Consider the following 20,478-nt stretch of genomic DNA (forward strand, 5'->3'; position numbering starts at 1 on the left):
TAATATCTTTCTTTAGCAAAGTTCTTTGCGGCAGTCTGTGTCCACGCGTGAAAGTTTACACATGTGGAGAGAGACCAAGAATGTATCTAACTGTATATGTGTGCTTCTGAGTAATAAAATAGTATTTATTACATGTTATATAGTGTGCATCGTTGGATTCTGCAGTCCTAGAACACTAAAACCCGTAAATCCATTCTGTACATTGGAGGCCCACATTTGATGCTTCACAGAACCAGTTTAACACATATGAGCAACATTAACTTTCCAAAAGATGTTCAGAGCAAACAGATTTCATTTACAAACAAAGAGCCACTCACTGGATCATACTTTACTGACTGTATGCAAGACCCCTGCAGCTTTTTGTTTATTCACTGAGTCTTGCAGCAGTCTACACAGTTACTCAGCAGCTCTATTCCTTTAAAACATTCACCCAAAAAACATGGAATTATATTTCTCAGTATCAGAATGAAAATAGAAACAAATCCCATTTGTGACCACGTCATCTTGAACTAAAGTCATTACTGGAAGTGGGTATAATGGGGCATGTAGTAAGTACATGACTCTCCCAGCCATTGTCAAGTTTCATCACTGGAACTAGTACTTCTCAGTCAAGTAGCTCCTCAGTTCACCTCACAAGGGCTGAGTGCACCTCACTTTTCAACAGCGGTTGGAAGTTCCAGAACAGGCACCCATCCAAACACTAGAGAAGCAAACAACACTTAACTTCGACGATCAGGTAGTACCACTGTGGCAAGGCCCTGTCATTTCCTAGTGAACTAATAAGATAATGTTAGTTTTAATATCTCATTCTCCACAAAAATTTGTAATGGAGAAAACTTACATTATTGAGTCTTTCATTTTCTTCCTTCAGTTTTTGGATTTCAGCCTGTAAATTTTGATCCTCTGCACCTGCTTGTTGTTTAGCTGTATCCAGTTCTTCTCTCAGAGATTGTAGCTCCTGGAAACCCAATTGTCATAAAATTAAGTATAAGGCCATAGATGTGAATTTAAACATAACTTTGTTCCTTATGAATGTATAATTGCTTTCAATTAAAATACATGAAAATCAGATCCTTTTATGTAGCTACAAAATGTAGTTGAAAAGAGCATTGGCGTGATGATCAGGTAAATAGGAAAATTCTTCCAAATTTTATATTGTATGGATATGTTTACATATAAATTTAATAATAGGGTAAGATACACTGAGTCCTTAATTCATCATTATGTTACATAGTTAGGAGAACCTTCAAAGATGTCATGATTCTCTTCCATAATCCACAGAGAATGAACAGATTAAAACCACATGATTTTATCTCAGTATGCTGGATACTTTTGTGGCTAAGTTTCAAACAAAGTTGGTATCCATATTACTGACTATCTGGAAAGAAATTATTGTGAGAGAGCAGTGTTCTAAATGACATCGCTGTGGCATCTAAAATAAATTATGACTTTCTACGCAGCAAGAACTTCACACTGCAGCATATAACAGTAAATATAATGCAAAGAAACAATATAGTCATTAAGGAAATGCAAGCTACAAGGACACAGTGTACAGATGCAAGACATAGTTTGAGCAGTACAGGAACTGAAACATAATATTAAAGAATTTTTTGTTTCTGCTTGAAATGGCAGATGTTGTGCTGCTAACTTGATTGGTCTACTTATGGATAAGTACAAGATATAAGTAAAGGTGTTCTCAGTGCTTCACACAAATAGCCACTTTGTACGACAACAATGAGAATAATAGAGCTGTGGTACAATAGCTCAAAATATCAACAGAAAGCATACAGCAATCAGTGTGGGTGGACAAAATAATCATAAAGAGGTCAGCAATTTTTGAGTGACTGAGAACCAACAATGACCAGTCCTTACACTTAATACTAAAAAGGAAGAATATAAAATATATGGTTCCTTGCAAAATACGGGTAGAGATAAACTGTTGACTTTGTTGGTGTGTCATACTGTAACCAAAATTATAAATTAAAAATACTTGTACAAGTAATATTGTATACATTAATGAGGTGATAGTGACAATTGGTGTCAAAATGTCAAGTTAATAGTTTTGTTTGTACTGGATACATTGAAGCAGTGGTTGAATGTTGGGATAGTAAGTTTTGTAAGAGAGGAAGTGGAATTATCAAAATGTGTCAATGTAGGTATTATTCAGAACAAGATAGAGATTTCACTAGAAAAAAACTAACAAGATAGAGATTTCACTAGCAAAAATCTGACTAACAAAAACAAATTCTTGTTAGGTATCACAGGTCATCAGATGGTAATGTAAATGCACATATGAAAAAAAATATATGCATGGTGATTCAGGAGGAACATCACATAATTTGTAAGGTGATTCTAAATGTGAAAATAAACTGAAAAAGTCCTATGAAAACGTGTCCAATTTTCAGTCATTACAGAAGTTGTGATGAAGCAAACTGGGTTCTCTTTAGTTCCTCTCTTGTTTCGCCATCTGCTCCTTAAACACATTTTTTTTGTTGTTGTCATTTTTGACTAATTATGATTAACATACATGAGTGTGACCTGTATTTTTATAAAAGAGAAAGGATGGCCCTCAGTTGTAAAAAATATACCATCAGGTATAATTTTGCGCTTATTTTTGTGTATATAAACGATTTCCTAATTTATTTTGACTATTCCTTGTTCATATCTTTTGTTATAGGGTAAAATCAGTTATTGCTTCATGACTTAAAATCTATTGTTGACTTATAAAAAAAATATAAATTTTGTGATAGTTATAAGCATTTGGACGATGGACTACTAGTATTCATCAAGTATTCATTTGGCTCTATTCAAAAACATGTTAGCAGAGCTAGCCCTTGATTAATTCCAAAATAATTACCATGTATGTCAAAAGTATTGTTTATATAACTATATCTGTTAATTTCATTATTTAAACAAATAATTTAGCCTACCTTATGTGGTAGAACATACTATTAAAAAGGGGGAATTTTTTCATATATTCGATTAATTGAATGAGTTATGTTTTACTTGTAATTACTGTAAATTAAATATTGGACAATGTACAGTTTCAGCTCCTATTATTGTGAGAATGTATAAGGAGCCAAAATTTGGTTCCAAGACAGTCAGTCCATGGCCAATTTTCTGATGGGAAGTCTGTATCAGTTAAAGTAAATATAATGTAGTGAAATAAATGTGACACAAATAGGCCATGAGTTAAAACGATGACAGTGTCTGTTCAATTTATTTGAGAGATAGTGTCACACATACCTGATTGTTCCACAAGAACTGTGAACTGTGTGGTTAGGGTATTTACTGCTCATAGATGTACAATAGCAAACTATTGTAGCAGTATGCTGATGTTTGTCTGCAAGCTATTAATGAGGCCTATCACTTACCCCCCATGAACCATGGACCTTGCCGTTGGTGGGGAGGCTTGCGTGCCTCAGCGATACAGATGGCCGTACCGTAGGTGCAACCACAACGGAGGGGTATCTGTTGAGAGGCCAGACAAACATGTGGTTCCTGAAGAGGGGCAGCAGCCTTTTCAGTAGTTGCAGGGACAACATTCTGGATGATTGACTTTGTAACAATAACCAAAACGGCCTTGCTGTTCTGGTACTGCGAACGGCTGAAAGCAAGGGGAAACTACAGCCGTAATTTTTCCCGAGGGCATGCAGCTTTACTGTATGGTTAAATGATAATGGCGTCCTCTTGGGTAAAATATTCCGGAGGTAAAATAGGCCCCCATTTGGATCTCCGGGCGGGGACTACTCAAGAGGACATCGTTATTAGGAGAAAGAAAACTGGCGTTCTACGGATCGGAGTGTGGAATGTCAGATCCCTTAATCGGGCAGGTAGGTTAGAAAATTTAAAAAGGGAAATGGATTGGTTAAAGTTAGATATAGTGGGAATTAGTGAAGTTCGGTGGCAGGAGGAACAAGACTTTTGGTCAGGTGATTACAGGGTTATAAATACAAAATCAAATAGGGGTAATGCAGGAGTAGGTTTAATAATGAATAAAAAAATAGGAGTGTGGGTTAGCTACTACAAACAGCATAGTGAACGCATTATTGTGGCCAAGATAGACACAAAGCCCATGCCTACTACAGTAGTACAAGTTTATATGCCAACTAGTTCTGCAGATGATGAAGAAATAGATGAAATGTATGATGAGATAAAAGAAATTATTCAGGTAGTGAAGGGAGACGAAAATTTAATAGTCATGGGTGACTGGAATTCGTCAGTAGGAAAAGGGAGAGAAGGAAACATAGTAGGTGAATATGGATTGGGGGGAAGAAATGAAAGAGGAAGCCACCTTGTAGAATTTTGTACAGAGCATAACTTATTCATAGCTAACACTTGGTTCAAGAATCATAAAAGAAGGTTGTATACCTGGAAGAATCCTGGAGATACTAAGAGGTATCAGATAGATTATATAATGGTAAGACAGAGATTTAGGAATCAGGTTTTAAACTGTAAGACATTTCCAGGGGCAGATGTGGATTCTGACCACAACTGCCAAAAGGCGGGAATTTAAGGCGATGGGACCTGGATAAACTGAAAGAACCAGAGGTTGTAGAGAGTTTCACGGAGAGCATAAGGGAACAATTGACAGGAATGGGGGAAAGAAATACAGTAGAAGAAGAATGGGCAGCTCTGAGGGATGAAGTAGTGAAGGCAGCAGACGATCAAGTAGGTAAAAAGACGAGAGCTAATAGAAATCCTTGGGTAACAGAAGAAATATTGAATTTAATTGATGAAAGGAGAAAATATAAAAATGCAGTAAATAAGGCAGGCAAAAAGGAATACAAACGTCTCAAAAATGATATCGACTGGAAGTGCAAAATGGCTAAGCAGGGATGGCTAGAGGACAAATGTAAGGATGTAGAGGCTTGTCTCACTAGGGGTAAGATAGATACTGCCTACAGGAAAATTAAAGAGACCTTTGGAGAGAAGAGAACCACTTGTATGAATATCAAGAGCTCAGATGGCAACCCAGTTCTAAACAAAGAAGGGAAGGCAGAAAGGTGGAAGGAGTATATAGAGGGTTTATACAAGGGCAATGTACTTGAGGACAATATTATGGAAATGGAACAGGATGTAGATGAAGACGAAATGGGAGATAAGATACTGCGTGAAGAGTTTGACAGAGCACTGAAAGACCTGAGTCAAAACAAGGCCCCGGGAGTAGACAACATTCCATTAGAACTACTGATGGCCTTGGGAGAGCCATTCATGACAAAACTCTACCATCTGGTGAGGAAGATGTATGAGACAGGCGAAATACCCTCAGACTTCAAGAAGAATATAATAATTCCAATCCCAAAGAAAGCAGGTGTTGACAGATGTGAAAATTACCAAACTATCAGTTTAATAAGTCACAGCTGCAAAATACTAATGCGAATTCTTTACAGACGAATGGAAAAACTGGTGGAAGCGGACCTCGGGGAAGATCAGCTTGGATTCCATAGAAATGTTGGAACGCGTGAGGCAATACTAACCTTAAGACTTATCTTAGAAGAAAGATTAAGAAAAGGCAAACCTATGTTTCTAGCATTTGTAGACTTAGAGAAAGCTTTTGACAATGTTGACTGGAATACCCTCTTTCAAATTCTAAAGGTGGCAGCGGTAAAATACAGGGAGCGAAAGACTATTTACAATTTGTACAGAAACCAGATGACAGTTGTAAGAGTGGAGGGGCATGAAAGGGAAGCAGTGGTTGGGAAGGGAGTGGGACAGGGTTGTAGCCTCTCCCCGATTTTATTCAATCTGTATATTGAGCAAGCAGTAAAGGAAACAAAAGAAAAATTCGGAGTAGGTATTAAAATTCATGGAGAAGAAGTAAAAACTTTGAGGTTCACCGATGACATTGTAATTCTGTCAGAGACAGCAAAGGACTTGGAAGAGCAGTTGAACGGAATGGACAGTGTCTTGAAAGGAGGATATAAGATGAAAATCAACAAAAGCAAAACAAGGATAATGGAATGTAGTCAAATTAAATCAGGTGATGCTGAGGTAATTAGATTAGGAAATGAGACACTTAAAGTAGTAAAGGAGTTTTGCTATTTAGGGAGCAAAATAACTGATTATGGTCGAAGTAGAGAGGATATAAAATGTAAATTGGCAATGGGAAGGAAAGCGTTTCTGAAGAAGAGAAATTTGTTAACATCGAGTATAGATTTAAGTGTCAGGAAGTCGTTTCTGAAAGTATTTGTATGGAGTGTAGCCATGTATGGAAGTGAAACATGGAGGATAACTATTTTGGGCAAGAAGAGAATAGAAGCTTTTGAAATGTGGTGCTACAGAAGAATGCTGAAGATAAGGTGGGCAGATCACGTAACTAATGAGGAGGTATTGAATAGAATTGGGGAGAAGAGAAGTTTGTGGCACAACTTGACTATAAGAAGGGATCGGTTGGTAGGACATGTTTTGAGGCATCAAGGGATCACAAATTTAGCATTGGAGGGCACCGTGGAGGGTAAAAATCGTAGAGGGAGACCAAGAGATGAATACACGACACAGATTCAGAAGGATGTAGGTTGCAGTAGGTACTGGGAGATGAAGGAGCTTGCACAGGATAGAGTAGCATGGAGAGCTGCATCAAACCAGTCTCAGGACTGAAGACCACAACAACAACAATCACTTACCAATAGTGAACTTGCCATATAACTACGTAATATGTGGGGGTTGTGAACACCGAAAGTAAAGAACTGTGAAACACAACTATGCAACTGTCAACTACATCATTTACAGTAGTCAGTGTTGAACTTCCAACCCTCCCCCCTCATTTTTCAGGAAGTATAACATTGCAGTACGTCAACACTGAGGACTATCAACGCAGAAATAAAGTAGGTGAACGTCGCTATTGGGGCCCTTTCAGGTGATGATTATTTATCTGTACACAATAAACAAGGACCCACTAACATTGAACAGTGAATTCAAGAATGGTTTACACTACAGTGATTTTAACAGTGCGCATATGGTACATGTGGCATCGGAGTTTTGTCAAAGACAGTGAACAGACAATATTATTAGAGTGTGAAAATCAATTATTTTCAAAATATCAGAGTTGATATAGCTGCCTTTAAACAGGTAGGTGCAACAGCCAATCAGCACATGGCTTTCATAGCCACAGTATGACAGCAGCCATTCAGCGAGTGGGTTCTATGGAGCAGACACTGAGTACAGGAGCAGCCAATCAGCATACAGATGGACACAGCTGATCGGGATAAACAGTACACATCACTGAGAAAATTACAAATTGCTGCAGCCTTGCAGTGGACAAATCAAGATGACAACTCTAGCAGCAGCGGATGAATGAATAAAAATGAGGTAATTCATAGCAAATGCGATTTTATATTAAGTGATACATAATGAGTGGCCTTAATGAATAAGACAGCGTGATGGGGGAGAATAGACAGCAGGGGACAGATGTGATTGATAACAAAGCTCTAGAGGTTAAGTTTTTAAATGAACAGAATGACTCAGTCGAGGCTGATTTGGAGGATGATAGTGATTATGGAAAATTGGAAGTGACGTTAAGGCAAATTATGTGTAATATATATACAAAAAGGGTTAAACTTGAGAACCAAAACGATCAGATTAAAAATGATTTACAAATGGAGGTAGAAACCAAGTGTGCAGTAGAAGTAGAGGAAAAAATGGTAAAAGTAAATAAAAATGTAAATTCAAAATTGGCTCAAATGGAAAAAAAGATGGAAGAGCTACAAAATCTAAAGCATAGAGAAAGTGACAATGGGTCTGATTCTGACAGTAGTTGTAATGATGACAGCAATGACAAAGCCAGTAGTGATGAGGACAAAGTATTTAAATTTATCATTGATAACAATGGCAATGTATTAAGTAAAGAAAGAATGGAGGAGGATAGTAGTAGGCCTAACGAAGAGTTAGGGCTTAATGAGAATGGTAAGGAGGAAGAGGATCATGCTATCTGACATTTGACCGTGTCTGATAGTTGTTTTGGTAAGCAGGATGATAGTATTTCCAGGGAAAGTATTAATGAGGATTTGTTGTATGAATAAGATCACATGGTAAGTAAAAAGGAAGTGTGCCACTCTGTAGTAACAGCAAGTGTACAGTGCATACATGTTAAGTGTTTACTGGACCATAGTAGTGATTTGAATGCCATTTCACAGGCAGTTTTTGAATGTATTAAGAACACTGAGAGTATAGAAGTGATGCATGTTTCTGGAATAAAAATTATTGGTGCCACTAGTAAACTATCTAAGAGTGTGAAATGAGAGGTATTATGAACTGTGAAATTGCCAGGACAGCTGTTGGAGTGCAGTTTCATGGTGATTCAAAATCTCTGCATTGATGCAATATTTGGGACTAATTTCTTGTGCAATTAGCAAATAGGGGGTTCAACATTCTGTGTTGAATTCACTGTGTGGTGATAATGCTTACCCAGCTGTCTGTCTCACATTTCATGTTTCCTGAGGCAGTCAAACTCTTCTCCTATCCTATCTGTAGTATATAAATGAATCAGAAATATTCTCTCTATGACTTTCATGTGACTTCATACAGTACAGTAAGATACATCAGTATAGGGAAAAAAATTATATATATATATATATATATATATATATATATATATATATATATATATATATATATATATATATAGAGAGAGAGAGAGAGAGAGAGAGAGAGAGAGAGAGGGAAACATTCCACATGGGAAAAATATATCTAAAAACAAAGATGATGTGACTTACCGAACGAAAGTGCTGGCAGGTCGATAGACACACCAACAAACACAAACATACACACGAAATTCAGCTTATATATATATATATATATATATATATATATATATATATATATATATATATATATATATATATATATATATATATATATATATATACAAAGATGATGTTACTTACCAAACGAAAGTGCTGGCAGGTCGATAGACACCCAAACATACACACAAAATTCAAGCTTTCGCAACAAATGTTTGCTTCATCAGGAAAGAGGGAAGGAGAGGGAAAGACGAAAGGATGTGGGTTTTAAGGCAGAGGGTAAGGAGTCATTCCAATCCCGGGAGTGGAAAGACTTACCTTAGGGAGAAAAAAGGACAGGTATACACTCGCACACACACACATATCCATCCGCACATACACAGATGCAAGCCTTTACAAATGTCTGCTTGCATCTGTGTATGTGCGGATGGATATGTGTGTGTGTGTGTGTGTGAGTGTATACCTGTCCTTTTTTGCCCCTAAAGTAAAAGGGGGGGGGGGGGGGGTTGTGTTATTGATGATAAGTGATGGTATCACAAGAGGATGGAAGAAAAGGCAATTAAAAACAATGGAAAACAGTGGTATCTGGTAAAAATCTGATATACTGTGATTATTAAATACTAACAAAGAGGTAGAGGGGCTGGCCAATATTTACCTCAGCTCAGTACAGCAGATAGATACACAAAACAGAACAGAAAATTTACTTATCCTAGCTTTCAAAACTTTGTTCCTTAATCAAGGAGGAGAGAGGGGAAGAAAGGGGAAGAAGGGAAAGAGGATTTAGTTACTCACAACCCAGGTTATGAAGCAACAGAGGAAAGGTAAACAGGGAGGGTAGCAAAGATGGAGGCATGGGTGTCAGAGGGAAGCCAAAGATATTCTACTGTAAGTACTGTGCCAGAATCAAACCAAAGAGGATGCATACAGAAGTAAAGAGGTATATAGTATAAAGATAAACACTACTATGTATAATGAAAAGATACATAAATGGCTAACAAGCAAAGGGAAAGAGGAGAAAACTGAAGAGTAAATGGGAGTGAGGTTGGTTAATGTAGGTTCAGTCCAGGGGGATGGCAGGATGTTAGGATGTGTTGGAGTGCAAGTTCCCATCTCCGCAGTTCTGAGGGACTGGTGTTGGGTGGGAGAAGCCAAATGGCACATAAGATGTAGCAGGTTCCTAGGTCCTCAAATTAGGTCTGAGGGCATGATCTGCCACTGGGTATTGGACATCTCCAAGGCCGACAGTTCGTCTGTGCCATTCATGCGCTCAGCCAGTTTAGTTGTCATCATACCAATGTCAAAGGCAGTGCAGTGCAGGTATGTCAGCTAATAAATGACATGTGTTGTTTCACATGTGGCCCTGTGTATGATTTACGAGTAGCGGGGCTGGAGTAGGTGGTTGTGTAGGGATGGATGGGGCAGGTTTTGCAGCAGGGTCGATTACAGGGGTAAGATCCACTGGGTAGAGAAGGTGGACTGGGATATTGTAGGGTTTGCCAAGGGTGTTACGGAGGTTTGGGTGAAGGGGGGGGGGGGGGGGCAATGAGAAGCAACTCTCGGTGGCGTGGGGAGAATATTGTCAAGGGATGATCTCATTTCAGGGCTTGACTTGAGAAAGTCATAGCCCTGGTAGAGTAATTTGTTGATGTATTCAAGGCCAGGTTAATATTAGGTGACAAGGGGGATGCTCCTGTGTGGCCTGGGGGTAGGAGAATTGTTATTGGACGTCGAGGAATGTATTGTTTGGGAGATCTGTTTGTGCACAAGGAGTGCAGGATAATTGCGGGAGAGGAAAGCACTGGTCAGGTTATTGGTGTAATTGTTGAGGAATTCATCACAGGAGCAGATACGTTTGCCATGAATACCTAGGCTGTAGGGAAGGGAGCGTTTGATGTGGAATGGATGGAAGCTATGAAAGTGAAGGTACTGTTGTTTGTTTGTGGGTTTGATATGGACAGAGGTGTGGATGTGAGCTTCAGCAAGATGAAGGTCAACATCCAGGAAGGTGGCTTGGGTTTTGGAGAAGGACCAGGTGATATTCAGATTCGACAAGGAGTTGAGGTTATGGAGGAAATTAAGGAGTGTTTCTTCACCATGAGTCCAGACCACAAAGATGTCATCTATAAACCTATACCAGGCCAGGGGAAGCAGCTGTTGCGTCTTCAGGAAAGCCTTTTCCATGCGGCCCATGAAGAGGTTGGCATAGGATGGAGCCATCCTGGTTCCCATGGCCGTTCCCCTGATTTTTTCGTAGGTCTGGCCTTCAAAGGGAAGTAGTTATTGGTGAGGATGAAGCTGGTAAGTGTGATCAGGAACATGGTTTTTAGAAGATCTTTGGGTGGGCATTGGGAGAGGTAGTGTTCAAGGGCCGAGAGACCATGGGTATGTTGGATGTTTGTACAAAAAAATTTAGTATCTATGGTGACAAGAAAGGTTTCAGGTGGGAGAGGAGTGGGAATGGATTTGAGGAGTTCTAGGAAGTGGTTTGTATCTTTGCTGTAGGATGGGAGTTTGTGGGTGATAGGTTGGGGGTGTTGGTCTACCAGAGCTAAGATATGATCCGATGGGGCTTTGAAGCCTGCCACAATGGGACGGCCAGGATGGTTGTCTTTGTGGATCTTGGGTAATAGGTAGAAGGTACGGGTATGTGGCTCAGTTGCAGTGAGTAGTTCTATAGAAGCCACTGTGAGGCCTTGTGAGGGTCCTTGGATTTTTAGGATTATCTGCTGGTCAGACTGGTTGAAGGGAATATGATCCTGGGTAACAGCTTTGTAGGTTCAGGTGTCGGAGAGTTGACGCAGTCCTTCTGCCACATACTCCACATAGTCAAGTACCACAGTTGTGGAGCCCTTATCCTCCAGTAGGATGACAATAGAGTGGTCTGTTTTCAGCTCCTTAATGGCAAGGCATTCACCTAGGTTGATGGTAGGGGTTGTCGGGATCTTCTTCAAGATGGACTGGGACTGGTTGTGAGGAATTCTTGCAATGTCTGCAAGGGATGGTTTTGGGGGAGGCAGGTGGATCCCTTTGAGAAGGTGGATGGAAGTGTTCTAGAGAAGGTTCAATGCTGGGTGTAGTATTTGGGGGCTGTGTTTGGGTGGTGAAGTGATATTTCCAGTTGAGGTTCCAGGTGAATGATTGGAGATCTCTAACCAGGGCAGGGTGGTTGAATTTAGGTGTGGGGCTAAAGGTTAAGTCTTTTGATAGAACAGATGACTATGGAGGAGAGAGGGATCTGGATGAGAGGTTTAGAACTGAACTGGGACTGGGTATATGTGGAATTTGACTGTGGTTATAGTTGAGATTTGGTCTGTGTGGGGTACGAGCTGGGATTGGGAGATTGAGTAGGGTGTCTAGGCTAGGTTTGTTGGCTATGAGGGGGTTTGTTGAAGGTCCTTTTGTGGTTGGTGTCTGTGAGGGTTAGGGATAGGGACCCCACTTCTTATGTGTTGCACTAGCACTGTGTATAGTTTTTTCAAGTGTTGTGTGGGATAGAACTTAAGTTTACAGCTGGCTTCTAGGATGATATTCCTGAGTGTGTTCTCGAAGCAGAAATTGAGAGGTAGAGGAATTTGAAGAGAGATAGGAACTGTTAGGAGTGGTGGTTACACGAAGTAGTGTAGAGATTCAGGACAAGTTGGGTAAGGGCTAAGGATTGAAGGTTCTGGAAGTCCAGGAGAGACTGGTGGAAGGAGGGATTGCACCCAGAGATGGGAACTTTTAAGGTAAGTCCTTTAGGGGTAATTCCAAAGGTTAAGCAGGACTGGAAGAAAAGTATGTGGGATTGCAATTTGGCTACGGTGAATGCATGTTTCCGGAATGAATGTAAATAATGTGGTATAGAATTAGGGTACATAGTGGGTAACTGGTGGGTGGGGAAGTGAAATAACTAAATTTGCAATAGTAATCATAAGAAGGAATAAAACACGGAGGGAAGGACGAGAAAGAAAGAAATTCTGTTGGTAATGTCCAATACCAAAGGAAGACCACTAAATAAGAAAAATACATAAAAAGTTGACCATACAAAGCAGGTATGTCCAGATCAGGGGAACAGAACACACGTTGCTCAAAAACAGAGATAGCGAGTGGCGAAAAAAAGATCTCGCGTGCCGCAAAAAAGATCGCGCGTACCGCAAAATAGATCGCGCGTGCCGCAAAAAAGTTCGCGGGTGGTGCAGAAATGTCCCAAAAAAATTTTCCTGTGGCAGAGAAAGATAGCCAATGGCACAAAAATATCACCAGCAACACGAAATCGACGGAAATGGATGATACTGGTAGGTGTGGGAGAGATTGTTGGCAGTGATTATTGGGTAGAAAAAAGAGAATAACGAACGTTAAAACTATGGATTGTTAAATAAATAAATCAATAAATAAAAAAAGTGAAGTGGACTATAAACGGAACAAGATAATAGGAGGAAAATGAAACTAGCACACTTGGTGACGAAAATATTTATTTATGTATATATAAAACACTGAAGAAGAGAAAGTGTTTAGATGACAGATGTGATAGCTAACAAAAGAGACAAAACAATGAAGGATATAGACCATATAGGTGATCTAAATGATTAATGGAAAATCTCATATAAAAATGAGAAACAAATACTAACAAAAACATTGAGGGGCTTGCCAGTTCTTACCTCAGCTCAGTACAGCTGATAGATACACAAAAAAACAGAACCGAAAATTTACGTTCCTAGATTTTTGGAACAAATGTTCCTTCATCACCACAGCTGAATCCCATGCCATTAAGGAGCTGAAAACAGACTGCTCTATTGTCATCCTCCAGGCAGATAAAGGCTCCACAAATGTGGTACTTGACTGTGTGGAGTATGTGGCAGAAGGACTGCGTCAACTCTTCGACACCTCAACCTACAAAGCTGTTACCCAGGGTCCCATTCCCTCCATCCAGACTGAGCTGCAGAAAATCCTAAAAATTCAAGGTCCCTCACAAGGCCTCACAACAGCTTCCATAGACTTACTCACTTCACCTGAGCCACGTACCCCTACCTTCTACCTATTACCCAAAATCCACAAAGAGACCCATCCTGGCAGTCCCATTGTACCAGGCTTCAAAGCCCCAACAGAACGTATCACAGCTCCGGTAGACCAACCCCTCAAACCTATCACCCGCAGACTCTCATCCTACATCAAAGACACAAACCACTTCCTAGAATGCCTCAAATCCATTCCCACTCCTCTCCCACCTGTAACCTTTCTTGTCAACATAGATGCTACATCCCTTTACACAAACAACCCACATACCCATGGTGTCTCTGCCCTTGAGCACTACCTCTCCCAACACCCACCCAAAGATCTTCCAAAAACCTCATTCCTTATCACACATACCAACTTCATCCTCGCCCATAATTACTTCACTTTTGAAGGCCAGACCTACAAAAAATCAGGGAACGGCCATGGGATCCAGGATGTCTGCGTCCTATGCCAACCTCTTCATGGGCCACATGGAGGAGGCTTTCTGAAGACCCAACAGCTGCTGCTTCCCCTGGCCTGGTATAGATTTATAGATGATATCTTTGTGGTCTGGAATCATGGTGAAGAAACACTCCTTAATTTCCTCCATAACCTCAACTCCTTTTGGAATCTGAATTTCACCTGGTCCTTCTCCGAAACCCAGGTCACCTTCCTGGATGTTGACCTTCATCTTATTGAAGCTCACAACTACACCTCTGTCCATATCAAACCCACAAACAAACAACAGTACCTTCACTTTGATAGCTGCCATCCATTCCACATCAAACGCTCCCTTCTCTACAACCTAGGTATTCGTGGCAAACGTATCTGCTCCAGTGATGAATCCCTAAACAATTACACCAATAACCTGGCCAGTGCTTTCCTCTCCCGAAACTATCCTGCAGACCTTGTCCACAAACAGATCCTGAGCAGTACATTCCTCCCCGTCCAACAACCATGTTCCTATCCCCAGACCACACAGAAGCATCCCCCTTGTCATTCAATATTATCCTGGCCTCGAATATATCAACAAATTACTCCGTCAGGGATATGACTTTCTCAAGTCAAGCCCTAAAATGAGATCATCCCGTGACAAAATTCTCCCCACACCACCCAGAGTTGACTTTCGTCACCCCCCTAACCTCCGTAACATCCTTGTTAAACCCTACAATATTCCCAGACTACCTTCTCTACCCAGCAGTTCCTACCCCTGTAACTGACCCCGTTGCCAAACCTGCCTCATGCATCCCCCCACAACCACCTACTCCAGCCCTGCTACATGTAAAACATACACAATTCAAGGCAGGGCCGTGTGTGAAACTACACATGTCATTTATCAGCTGACATGCCTGCACTGCACAGCCTTTTACATTGGTATGACAACAACTAAACTGGCTGAGCACATGAACGGACACAGACGAACTGTCGGCCTAGGAGATGACCAACGCCCACTAGCGGAGCATGCCCTTCAGCATAATTCTAGGGACCTAGGAACCTGCTACACCTTATGTGCCATTTGACTTCTCTCACCCAACACCAGTCCCTCAGAACTGTGGAGATGGGAATTTGCACTCCAGCACATCCTTTCATCCTGCCATCTCCCTGGACTGAACCTACATTAAACAACCTCACTCCCATTTACTCTTCAGTCTTCTCCTCTTTCCCTTTCCTCTTTAGCCATTCACACGTCTTTTCATCCTACATAGTTGTGTTTACCTTTATACTATATACCTCTTTACTTCTGTATGCATCCTCTTTGGTTTGAAGCTGGCACAGTACTTACAGTAGAATATCTTTGGCTTCCCTCTGACAACCAAGCCTCCATCCTTGCTACCCTCCCTGTTTTCCTTTCCCTGTTGCTTCATAACCTGGGTTGTGAGTAACTGAATCCACTTTCCCTTCTTCCCTTTCTTTCCCCTCTCTCCACCCTGATGAAGGAACATTTGTTCCAAAAGCTTGGAACGTAAATTTTCGGTTCTGTTTTTTGTGTATCTATCGGTTGTACTAATATAAATTTTGTAGTAGTTATAAACATTTGGAAGATGTACTACTAGTACTCTTTAAGTATTCCTTTGGCTCTATTCAAAAACATGTTAGCAGATCTAGCCCTTGATTAATTCCAAAATAATTACCAAGTTTGTCAAAAGTATTGTTTATATAATTATGTCTGTTAATCTCATTGTTTAAACAATTAAATTGGACTAGCCTTTGTGGTAGAAGAAACTATTATAAACTAGGAATTTTTTGATATATTCAGTTAATTGAATTAGTTGTGTTTTACTTGTAATTCCTGGATGTTAAATATTGAACAATATATAGTTTCAGTGCCTATTATTGTGGGGATATGTAAGGGGCCAAATTTTGATCCCAAGACAGTCAGTCCATGGCCAGTTTTCAGACAGGAAGTCTGTATTAGTTAAAGTATTAATAATATAGTGGAATTAGTGTAACACAAATACACTGTGTGTTAAAACAATGACAGTATCTGTCCAAATTATTTGAGAAATAGTGTCACATGTACCTGATTATTCTGCAAGAACTGTGAACTGTGTGGTTAGGTATTTACTGCTCATAGATGATCAGTAGCAAACTATTGTAGCAGTACTGTTATGCTGATGTTTGCTTGCAATCTATTAATAAGGCTTATAATGTACCAATAGTGAACTGGCCATATAACTGAGTAATCTGGGCGAGTTACGAACAGCGAAAGTAAAGACCTGTGAAATGCAACTGCGCAACTGTCATCATCACTTACTGTATCATTTACAGTAATCAGTGTTGAACTCCCCCCCATTTTTCAGACAGTATAACAATGCACTATGTCAACACAGAGGAGATAAAGCAGGTGAACATCACAAACTGGAGCGTGTTGAAGCCTACACAAATCCATTAAAGATTATGGAGACAAGTGTGAATAATATTACTTACTGAATTACTGTGTAGGCACCGTGGTGGACAGAACAATTGTGGGACAGAAGACTATCAATCACTGAATGCCACCACCCATCTCAATGCGTTGGCAACATTGGCAACATGCTGCACAGTGTGTTATGTTGTATATCAGACATAATCCCAGTGGAATTCAATGCAGGCAACAGAATGGTGTTGCAAGGAGTAATATATTCATGAGTATCAACATGTGTTGTACACATCCAGCTGTAACCCGCAACTAAAAAGAAGTCTGTTGGGGTTAGGCATTGTGATCTGACATGCCAGTTAATGGGTCCACCATGGCTGTTCAGCCATTTAAGATATGTGATAACCAGATACTAGGATACTTGTCTGGTGCACTTAATCAGAGATCTATCATGTTACAGGTACATTTGCCATCCTTGCTGTAATATCACTGGTTTTCAAAAGTGAAAACATACATACTCAAACACTCACATACACACATCTAGGCAATTACATTTTGCTGGCCGGATTAACAGCAGCAAAGCTATATCTTTGCAAGTGGACTGGTTGTGATGGGCGGTCGGTAGTGACAGGTGTGGGGGGGGGGGGGGGGGGAGGTGGCAGGAAGTATGAGAGGGACTATGGCTGAATGGTTGGAAGCTTGGAGGGACGCACTCAGTTTGCCAGCTAGTAATGCTGGTGGGAGGAGTGGCAGCTGGAGAACATCAAGATTGTAGCAGCCACTGGGAAATGGGGCACACTAAATACAATATCAGAAACTGAATTAGGAGGGGCTGACAGATTGGAGGAAAGGACAACTGTTGGGTTGAGGGTGTGGAGACAGTGGTTTATCTGAGAGTGAAGACAGGATCAATATGGAAGTGGAGGATGTTTTTTAATGATAACTCCCATCTGTGTAGTTTACAGAAGCTGGTATTAGAGGGAAGAATGAAGCGGCCACTGAAACTGAGCCTATTGTGCTCACCTGCACGTAGTGCCACCTTGTGGTCAACTTTTTTCTTGACAATAGTTTTGTGGTGGCCATTCATCCAGGTGAACGGCCACTTAGTAGTTACATAAAAAGCTGTTAAGTGTCTGCAGGAGAGATGGTAAATTACCTGGCTCCTTTCACAGGTGGCTCGAGCTCTGATGGGATAAGATAAGCCTTTGACAAGACTGGAGTAGCAGATGCTGGGTTGAAGATTGGGAAGGTCTTGCACCTTGGTCTGCTACAGGGATATGTTCCAAGTGTAGTGGGAGTGGTATAGTGATGAATTGGAATTACGCGTATGTTGGGAAGGTGACAGAACACCAACTCTGGAGGAGTGGGAAGGTTCTAGGATATGTCATCCATTTCAGGACAGCATAAGCGATAATCAAAGGTTATAGTTGAGTTGTTCCAATCCAGGGTTGTATGGGCTGATGAGGGAAGGCGCTCATTTGCAGCTAATTCTTGGTTGTGGTAAGAGGATTGGGCAATGTGAGGATATGGCATGTGAAATCTGTTTGTGGACTAGGTTTGTGGGATAAAAATGGTTCAAATGGCTCTGAGCACTATGGGACTTAACATCTATGGTCATCAGTCCCCTAGAACTTAGAACTACTTAAACCTAACTAACCTAAGGACATCACATAACAGCCAGCCATCACGAGGCAGAGGGAATCGAACCTGGGAAACCGGGCATGGGAAGCGAGAATGCTACCGCACGACCACGAGCTGCGGACGTTTGTGAAATAAAGCCTGCCTGTGGAGGCCTCTATGAGTCCTTCAGCATACAGGGCAAGGGAGAGTTCATCACTGCAGACACATAGCCCATGGGTGGCTACACAATTTGTGAGAGATTTTTTGGTGTAAGAGGTCTTTCAGCCCCCAAAATTCAGCTACTATTGCTGGATAGTGGGTTTAATGAGGGCAGATATGTCAATGGAGATATCAGAGAGGTGGAGGAGAGCATTCATGAATGTGGTGCTTAGAGTAGATGAGGACCAGGTGAACCAGATGGAAGAGAAGCCATTGAGATTGTGAAGGAATATGGACCGGCTGTCTTGGTCCTGAGTCCTGACAATGAGGGTATCATCAAAGAACCTGACTGGACTCAAGGTTGGGAGTTTTGGGAGGTTAGGTAAGTTTCTACTAGATGGCCCACTAACAGTTTGGCACTGGATGGTGCCACATATGTACCCTTGCCTGTGCCACTGATTTATCTGTGTACCTTCCCCAGGAAGGAGAAGTAGTTGTGGGACAAAGTACAGTTGGTGTACTGTGTACAGAAGGAAGTTGAGGATTTGAAGTCTGAAAGACAGTGAGTGCGGTATTGATCGATATCCACAAGGCCATGGCCATGAGAGATATTGTTTCATATGGAGGTGGCATCAATAGTGACAAGTCAGACACCACAATTACAATGCCTTTCAGCCATCCCACCTCACACATCCCTACCATCAGAATATTTCACTTTTACCTGTTCCTTCCCACATGTAACTACTGTGTAATCAAATATTTCCATATCTCAAAACAAGCCTTTTGTTACCAGCACTATTTATTCCACCCATTTCCCTCCATGCCCACGTACTGTGTCATCCAGTTCTCCTTACAACCATCCAACACTTTCTGTTGCCCATTTCCTATGTAATTGTAAGAAGATTGTCTCTTCCCCTAAGCCACACATAGTTCCTTAAATACTCTTGAAAACAAGGAAACTGCACCATTCCATAACCATAAAAATTCCCTTATCTGTATCCCAACCATCTATACACAGAGACCTTCAGCTTTTCTGTTTGCACCAGTTCCTATCACTCATGAACATGTTACTGCAAAAGACCTTTCCATAGCACATGCTTCCCAGTAGAATCTCTACTCCCTCTACAAGATACTGTTACTGTGAAAACCTCACCACATTCACAACATCCCTGAAAAGAAACCCTTTTACTCCAGCATCTGGAGGAGCATTCCAGACACTACTTCCAAAAGATGTCCGACTTGTTGACTTTTTACTCCAGCCTTGGAGCACCGCATTTGATTAACACCTGTATTTCTTTCTCCCCACGTCAGTCCTTTGTAATGCCCAGATCCTGCCTAGCTGACCTCTTCAGTTTACCACATCCTTCAACACCCTCCCCCTCCTAACTGCAAGAAAACCTTACTCAGCCAGACCCAAAACACAGTTGTGAATATCTCCACCAAACTCCCCAGTCATCCAACTGTGAGGCATGGGTGACTGGTGAATCTGAATTGGTAGGAGGTGACAGACAGGAGGAAGGGCAAACTGTTGGGTTGAGGATGTGGGGATAGTAGGTTACCTGCAATTGAGACCACGATGATTACAGGAGTGTAGAATGTGTTTTCAGGCTAACTCCCATCTGTGTAGTTTACAGAGGCTGGTGGTGGATGGAAGAATCCAGGCAGCTCAGGTTGTGAAGCAGCCATAGAAACTGAGCATGTTGTGCTCAGCTGCATGTTGTGCTACTGGGTGATTAATTTTGTTCTTGGCAATAGCAGGCAGTTACAATTCATCCTGGTGGAAAGCTTCTTGGTAATGACATAAAAAGCTGTGATGTGTCTGCAGCAAAAATGGTAAATTACGTGGCTGTTGTCAGGTGGCCTGAACTCTTATGGGGCAGGATACTCTGTGACAAGACTGGAGTAGGAAGTGATGGGTGCATGCATTGGACATGTCTTGCATCTTTTTCTGCCTCTAGGATATGATACCTGTGGAGTGGAAATGGCATAAGGATGGATGTGAATTACGTTTATGTCAAGAGGGTGACGGAAAACACCATAAGAGGAGTGGGAAGGATCGTATTGAGTATCTCCCTCATTTCAAGACAGGATAAGAGATAATCAAAGCTTGCTGAAAAATATGGCTCAGTT

The 20,478-nt window shown here is 41.0% G+C and overlaps 1 protein-coding gene across 1 annotated transcript in view; it reads right to left on the reverse strand.

Moving 5' to 3' along the window:
• The window catches only part of LOC126444898 (uncharacterized), a 697,169-nt gene that overhangs the window by 214,012 nt on the left and 462,679 nt on the right, over nt 1–20,478 (reverse strand). Inside the window, exon 11 of the mRNA XM_050090969.1 lies at nt 842–958. Within this exon, the coding sequence (XP_049946926.1) occupies nt 842–958 (117 nt within the window). The remainder of the gene's footprint in view (nt 1–841; nt 959–20,478) is intronic.

Source organism: Schistocerca serialis, chromosome 1, assembly GCF_023864345.2.
Source record: "Schistocerca serialis cubense isolate TAMUIC-IGC-003099 chromosome 1, iqSchSeri2.2, whole genome shotgun sequence".
NCBI classification, from domain to species: domain Eukaryota; kingdom Metazoa; phylum Arthropoda; class Insecta; order Orthoptera; family Acrididae; genus Schistocerca; species Schistocerca serialis.